This window comes from Humulus lupulus, chromosome 2, assembly GCF_963169125.1.
Source record: "Humulus lupulus chromosome 2, drHumLupu1.1, whole genome shotgun sequence".
NCBI lineage: Eukaryota > Viridiplantae > Streptophyta > Magnoliopsida > Rosales > Cannabaceae > Humulus > Humulus lupulus.
The window spans coordinates 198,296,784-198,305,047 of record NC_084794.1 but is presented as its reverse complement, the minus strand read 5'-3'; the positions used below and the strand labels follow the sequence as shown (position 1 = coordinate 198,305,047).

Genomic DNA, 8,264 nt, shown 5'->3' with positions numbered 1-8,264 from the left:
AAATATTATAACAATTGCAGACAATAAATTACATAAAAAGATTTTAAAACGCCCACGCCCACGCCCACGCCCACGCCCATCCCCACCCACAGTGCTCTTCTTACTTGGGTTGAAAGTTGCTAAAATTTTACTTTGTCATATATAGTCAATCCAATAACCCTTTCTGTCTCTTCTTTCTAACAGTTCAAAAGTGCATACAGTAAATAACAAGGACGCAGTCTCTCTAGTTAAGTTAATGAATTTGTGTGTATAAATGCAAGGGTTGATTCCTGTACTAGTAATTCTTTGAAGTTTAACAGGAAAGTTAGCACATATTTTTAAAAGGGAGAGAGAGAGAAAAGCAGTGAAAAACTGACGTCACTACCACTAGCAATTAGATTAATAGAGTAGAGACAAAAAGCAAAAGCCACCCTGCAAATTTACAGAGTGAAATCCTGGACATGACTCTGAGAAATGCTAAGAATGACCGTTGTAAAAACTGATATATAAACTCAAATTTCCAATTTCACACTATTCCCGAATGGCAAATGTAGTTTGCTTAACTTGGAAAACTTATAGGTTGAGTTAGCAAACCTAAAATCTCAAAATGCATAATAAATACAAGGTAGACTCTCGTAAAGATACAAACCAAGCCCAACTACATTATCCTTACTCCAATCGCAAAAGGAAGATAATAAGTTTTTCAAGAAGAATCCCAGTTAGCTACATCACCTCAAAGAGACTCGTACCATAACTTGAAAAAAACGGGAAAAAAATCTGTGTCAAAACCTCTTCACATTAAAGTCAACATTGCAGATCCAACACATGGGTCACCGAATTAATTAAGCTGAAATATATACATTTAGGAAATGGAAATGGCAAGAGAAAGGGAGAGACATTAAAAAATAAAGAAGCAGGAGAGAAAAGAACAGATGGGTTTTTTTATTCACACCACATTGCACCCAAAAACAATCCACTCAAATACAATAAACACATTATTTTTCTTCACGCTGATAAATCTAAGAAATGGCTAGAGGAATACGGACCAAATTTCCCAAAAACAGTGGTATTACAGAGAGGAGCAAGAGCTATGTTCTTTCCTTTCTATCTTATCTTTCACACACACCAGTCACCTTTTTCATATCATTATTCATTAGACCAACAACACAGAGCATATGAAAGTGGAAAAGAGAGAAAGAGAGAGACAGAGAGAAAGCGAGAGAAGCAATCCAATACCGTGTGAAAGTATTAGCAATCTTCACCATGAACTGCCAATTCTGTTTGTTCTTCACCATTGAAATTCGCAAGGGGAATTTCAGCAACAAAATCTGGAATTTGGTTTAGGAGCTTGTTTGAAGCGCACAAACCAATTCTGTACTACAACCACAAGTGAAAAACTCCAATTTCATCAGCATGTGGATATTATGGGCTTCAATGACCAAATTAAAGCTTGCAGAGATACCCCATTTGTGGATGAGACATTTCCACAAACGATATATCTTCCGAACAGTGGTGCCATACCAACTTCAAGGCTCAAACATCAAAACCACCCAATTAGCTCAACCAAATGAGCTTGCCAATATGGCAATTCACTTCATTCTTCACAATAATGAGCTGATTTCACATATAGCTCCGAATTGTTGAAAATCCCAAATGTGTTTTGACCCATGGAATTTCCCTAAAAAAAAATAAGTAAAAAAAGAAAAAAGGAAAACCTAATTCCCAGCTACAATGGTGAAAGTTGAAACAAACCTCTCCATCTTCAGAATTCTAATTCTTCTAAACTCCTTCCCTCTTCTCCTCAGGACAAAACCCCTGCAAAATCCTAATAAACAATTGGAACCCCTAAAACCCTAATTGAATTCATTCATACATGGCTTAAATTCTCCGAATTTCAACCGAACCCTAAATTGTTTTTTCTTCCCCATCAAAAGCTAATGCAACTCTAAACCCTAAATTAACTGAAGCAAAGAAGGAAAAAAAAATCTCTCTCAAACCCCCGCACACGAAAAGCATAATAAGCATACACATATTTATATATACGATAAACACCGCCGCCGCCATAACTAGAGAGCTTGGAAGCCTAAATTAGCGAGGATCGTCTTCCCTACGACCAGAATTTCCTTGTCCACCCGATAACGAAGCTAGCAAATTCAGATGCCCAGGAAGGTAATTTCCCACTCTCGCCGCCGAGGCCTCTCCGATCGTCTGCTGCTGGACAAACAACGAAGGCTGCTGCGAGACCGACGGCTGCATATCAGGCGGCGCCGCCGCGAAGCTCCAGACTTGTCCGAAGTGTGGGGCCCAGAACCCGCCCGGCGCGGTTGTGGCGGACCCCACCATGGACCCCATGGCTCCGACTACCGAAACACCGTCATGACCGTCGTGATTATCCTTACCGACGCCGTCGTCTGGGCGCACGCGTTTTCCAAGGATGAATGGCGTGGGACCCAGCAAGGGCTTGTGTTCAAGTGACCCGGAATTGCCCGAAGACGTAGAAAGAGAGGCGGAGACTCCGCCGAGACCGTTTCCGGCGCTGCCGCGTACGGATACGGAGACTGTGGAGAAGCTGGCCGGGGTGGTCCCAGTCCCGGTAGCAGCGATGATAGAGGGCTCGGCCTGGCGGAGGAGCCACTCGATGGTCTGACCGTCAGACTTATGGCCGAGCTCACGAGTAAGCTGAAAAACACGAGCGGCGCAGATGATCGGCATGCGGATGCGCCGTCCCCTGCCGTCGACCTTGCTATGACGGTCCTTGGAAGGTGGCTTCTTGACAACTAAAGCTCCATTAGTCGTCGTTAGCTGCTGTGGCTGCTGCTGCTGCTGCTGTTGCCTCTGATTAGGGTCGATCAGAGCCCCGTTATTGACGCCGTTAGTTGCTCCGACGTCTGAATTCGACATGTTTAAAAGGAAAAAAAAAGTTGGAGTCGAATAAGAAAAGCCAATTCTGTAGTGACCCCTCAGCCTTACCCCTCTTCGTCAAATAAAAATCTTTACCCAGTAAAGAGATTAGTAATAGTAGTGGTGGTGAGCTTGAATAAGGTCTGTATAGAGAAAGATAGGTTTTTTTTGTTGTTGTTGTGTGTCTCTATGGGGTTTTGGGTTAGGGGAGAGAGAGAGGGAACAGAGCTCTAATCATTGAGCGGCAGGAGCTGGTGGAGACAGGAGGAGGGCACATGGGTGGTGGGACCCAGTACTCACCCCCACAGCTCACACTCTCATATAACATTATACACACCCCACACTTTTCTTTCACGCTCTCACCCCTGGCGTTTCCAAGCCACGCTCTTTTTTATTTTATTATATATATATTTTCTATTCTATTGCCTGTGCTTTGCTGGTGTTGTAGGTCCCGCCTAATTTCTCGCAAAGGATTTTGAAGTGTCAGGGCTTTCGGTCCCACTCTCTGTTTCCGTACTGTTTACTATTTTGTACTCCTGTTTTTCTTTTTCTTTTCGATCTTCACCCTCACTCACGCTCTCTTCTTGTGTCGTCCTCACTCTATTGAGAAAAAAGATTTGATTTTATGTTAATAGTTTGTTTAATACTGGGTAACATAAAAAATAAAAATTCTGCTGCTGTATATAATTTTTTGTTAAGTAATTAAAGGCTATTAGAAATTATATTCCCCTTCGCTCACGGGAAAAGAATAGCTAAAAATACCATCTTAGGTGAGGTGAGATTATTACATGCAAACTTTTTTTTTTTTTATATTGCAAAAAAATATATCATTTTTATTAAGATGAAGTAGTATGTAATGTTGGAGTATGTCGGTCTCAGATAGAATAAGTATAAAAATATTGAACCACAACAATCAAGAAAATCTTTCAACCTCCCCAACATCAATCACAAACTCCCAAGAACTTCTTTCCAGTACTATGCAACCAACAACATTGCTTCTCCTCTTAACTCTAGTAATTTTGCTCTCTTCAATCATAATCTTTCTGTCAAACTCAACAATGAAAACCACCTTCTCTAGAGACAACATATTAAAGTTGTTGTTTTTGGACATGAATTAATTCATTTTCTTGATGAATCCAAGTCTCCTCCCCGCAAATTCAATCCCACTTCTAATAAAACCAAATTCCATTATCAATCTAGGGTTTATTGCTTGGTAGAAACAATATCAACTCTTGCTGTCATGGTTGCTCTCTTCTATGTCCGAGAACATTCTTACCAAATTGGTTGGGTGTAGGTCTTCAGCTTATGCGTGATGCACATTGGAACAACATTTCATAGCTCAAACTCGTGCCAAGATTTCACAACTCAAATCTCTTCTTCAATCAACAAAGAAAGGTTTCGATGAGTACCTTCTTAAAATTAAGTCATATGTTGATAAGTTTGCCTTTATTGGATGTGCTCCGTCTTCCCAAGATCATATTAATGCTATTTCTAATGACCTTCCTACGGAATATGATCCATTTATAATCTTTGTCCATACTTGAATATAGCTTTACACTGTAGAGCAGCTTGAAGCTTTGCTTCTTTTCCAAGAGTCTTGTATTGAAAAACTTTCTACTAATCTGGATATCATCAAAGTTGTTGCCAATATTGTAACTCAACACTCTACATTTAATCGTTCAAAACCAAGATGGAGTAACAACGGTAGTGGTCGAGGTTGTTTTTTGCAACAACCCAAGAAATAATTCGAACACATTCAAGACACCAACTTCTAGTCGTGGCCCTCAACAATTAAGATCTTTTAATGATTTTAGAAGAGGTGGCAGCAGGTTTCAATCTAGCAATAGATCTCAATGTCAAGTATGTTCTAGTCTAGGACATATTGCTGCAGAATGTTGGTTTCGATTTGATCAAACTATACATCCCAATAACACCAATTCCAACTCTACTTCAGGCAATATTCAGGCCATGTTGACTTCACAAGCCATTGGTCTTGAGACTTCGTGCTATCCTGATTCCGGAGCAACAAATCATGTTACTCATGATGCTGCTAACATCAACAATAAGCAACCTTACAATGGCATTGAACAACTTCATATTATTGACGGTACAGGTTTGCCAATTTTAAATATTGGTCATTCTCAATTTCTTTCATCTTATAATCCTCGCATTTTATCTCTAAAGAAATTGTTACATGTGCAAGCAACTACTAAAAATTTAATAAATGTTTCTAAGTTTGTTACTCACAATAATGTGCATTTTTCTTTTTATTCTAATTTCTGTCTTGTTTGAGATCATGCAACCAATCAGATTTTAATGCAAGGAACTCTTAAAGATGGTCTTTACGTCTTTCAGCAGCCTTCATTATTCCAAACAACCAATACTGATCACAAGCTTAGTGCAAGAATGTTGGGGTTTTATGCCCTAATTAAAACCCAAATTCTTTGTAATCTCATTTTTATTATCAATAAAAGAATAGAAATCATTTTTTGACTTGGTCAATCACTTTGCTCACATGTTTTATTTTCATGATTATTTGTTTAATATAAACTTCTATTAAATCCCGAGCATATAGCTAATCTTATTTATAGTGACGTAATCACAGTGGAATATAAATATGATTATATGTTCAAAAATAAGTTAGTCCTAAGATTAGTCAGTGCACCGGATTTACACTGACTTGCCAATCTACGATATGATCTACTTACACATTACAGTGTTATGTTCTTTCCAGAACATTAGCAAAGTAGATAAGATCGGATGTATTTGTTACATCGGACAGGACCGATATTGACAGTTGATAAGATAAGTAAACATACCGTTATTATCTATTCTAGTTATATCATATAGTTGACCATAGGTCAATTCAATCTCAATTCTGAGTGGTTAGTATTCTAACTGATTGTATTATTTGAGTTCTTTGACTTGTTCGTTACCAGCTTACCCTACGGACTAGCCCATACTTACATCTTGGGAACTCGGTAGTATAATTGAGTGGGAGTGTTAATCATAGATATGAGCATCTATAGCTTCTGATGAAGAAGTGAAACGATGGTTTCCTTTTAGTTTGGTTCAAGGTGTTAAATGATAGAGATCTCATTTCAGTAATTAAATTAGTTTACTGAAATATCATTTACAAGGAACTAAGTGTTTTAAGGATAAAATACAATGAGGGGTAAAACGGTATTTTAGTCCTATCTCATTGTAGACCGTCTATAGAGGATTGAGTGACAATTATGGTTGTAACAATGGATAATTAATAGCGTATCTATATTTGTTATAGAGCGTTCTATGAATTCAAGAGTGCAATTCCAAGTCTATAGTGGAGTCACGAGGAATTAATAAGTTAGTAAATTTATTTGTTAGATTTATGATAACTTATTGGAGCTTGATTTCATAGGCCCATGGTCCCCATTGTACCTTGGATAAAATCATCTAGATAGTCTCAATTAATTGATTTAATCATCAATTAGAATTATCAAAGTTGACCAGGTCAATTTTGGATAGTTTCACAGAGTTGTGTAATTTTGAGAAGAAAAGAGAAATTATGGCAGATTTATTAATTAAGATAAATTGGTATCTAAATTAATAAATAAATTTAAATCAAGGTTCAAATTATAAATAATTAATTTGATAAATGATTTAAATAATTATTTAATTAATTAAATCAATAGAAAATAACACAGGCCTTGATTTTAAGTCCAATGGGCTTATAATCAAATGGGAAATTTCACGGGCCTATAGCCCATGATAATTTCGACCTAGGGCTTCAAAATGGCTGTTATTTTATTGATTTTTTAATTAACTTAAATGGCATAATTGAGTCTATAAAAGGAGTGCTTATAGAGAAGTCAAAAGAAGGGTTTTTGATAAGTCAGATTTTCTGATAGTTTTATATTCTCTCTAAACACAAGTCCTTTTCTAAGCCTCTTTGTTATTTTCTCTTCTTCTCTCTATATCTATCTCATGTGTTGAGAATTGCCCACACTAGTCTAGGTGGTTCTAAGGATACATTGGAAGATCGTGAAGAAAATAGAAGATCGGTTCAGTTTCTTGATAATACTCTGCGACAGAGAGGATACAAGAGTTAGAGAAACTGAAGGAAGGACTCTTAATTCCGCTGCGTATACTGTAAGTATTATATTGTTTGTTTCTCTTTGAATTCAATTTAGAAACATGTTTTAGGCTATCTCGTATTAATTTGTTTAATATCAGATATACATGAAAATAAATAAAGATCCTGTATAAGTTTTCCCAACAACTGGCCTCAGAGCCTTTGGTAATCTTTATTTTCATGCATGAACATGTTTAAAATTGGATTATATGATATGTTTGAATAATTGGATGGTTTTTCATGTTTTTATGAACATATTGATTTTATGTGAATTTTAGCAATTTTTAGGTTATTTTGTTGTGTTTTCTATGCTCTTAATTTTTATATATGTTTTATTTTGTGTAAAACATGTTAAAAATTAATTAGAAAATGGTTTTGGTTTCAAAAATTGCTTAAAAAAAATTTTGGAAAATTTTTGGCCTGGCTGCCCATGCGCGCGCGCATGCCCGCGCGCCCGCCCGCGCGCCACCCGCGCGCACGCCCGCGCGCCACCCGCGCGCACGCCCGCGCGCGCGCACACCAGCCACCATCGATGAACAGTACCCCGTGAACAGTGCCACGGGTACTATTCATCCATTTTTAATTTTTTTTTTTTAAATATAAATAAAATTAAAATTGTGAAAATTTATTATGTATAATGAAAATTAAAAATATCTTTTTTGTTTTATCATTTAAATTTTTTAAAATAAAGATATTTTTGTTAGTTGATTTTAATAATTAGATATTTTCTACAAAGAATCAAATTCAAATTTAAAATTAGATTAACAACTTAATTTTAAATCTTTTAATATATTAAAATATTATAATTATGATATCAGATATTTAAGATATTTTCATTTAAATTCTTGATATTTTTATTAAATCTTTATTTGAAAATATAAATATCTTTTTATTCTATAGTTTTTAATATTTAAATTATTTAAAATTTAATATTGTTACTTAGATATTTTTATGGATATTTGAATTTGTTTAACTATTTGAGATATTTTAGGCTTGTTATAACTATTTGTATTTTATTTTTTTTAAATGGTTAAAATATTAGACAATAGTTGTAACAACACAAGATATTTTTGGAAAATAGTTTAGATATTGATTTTAAAATTTAAAATTGGTTAAATTTTGAAAAATATCATGTTTTTCAGCCAATTAATAAAATATTTTTTTTAATAAATGGGATTTAAATTAACTTTGGTTAATTGTTGATAAATCCTATTTAAATTAAATTAATATATTTTTTTTCAAATTAACCTAAAACCAAGTTGATTGTTGA

At 35.7% G+C, this 8,264-nt stretch overlaps 1 protein-coding gene across 1 annotated transcript; it reads right to left on the bottom strand.

The window, feature by feature from the left end:
• Positions 1-900: 900 nt before the first annotated feature.
• LOC133818864 (transcription factor TCP7) lies at positions 901-3,166 on the bottom strand. Its single transcript, XM_062251967.1, has one exon. The coding sequence runs from the start codon at positions 2,878-2,880 to the stop codon at positions 2,068-2,070; it is 813 nt and encodes a 270-aa protein (XP_062107951.1). The 5' UTR covers positions 2,881-3,166; the 3' UTR covers positions 901-2,067.
• Positions 3,167-8,264: the final 5,098 nt, after the last annotated feature.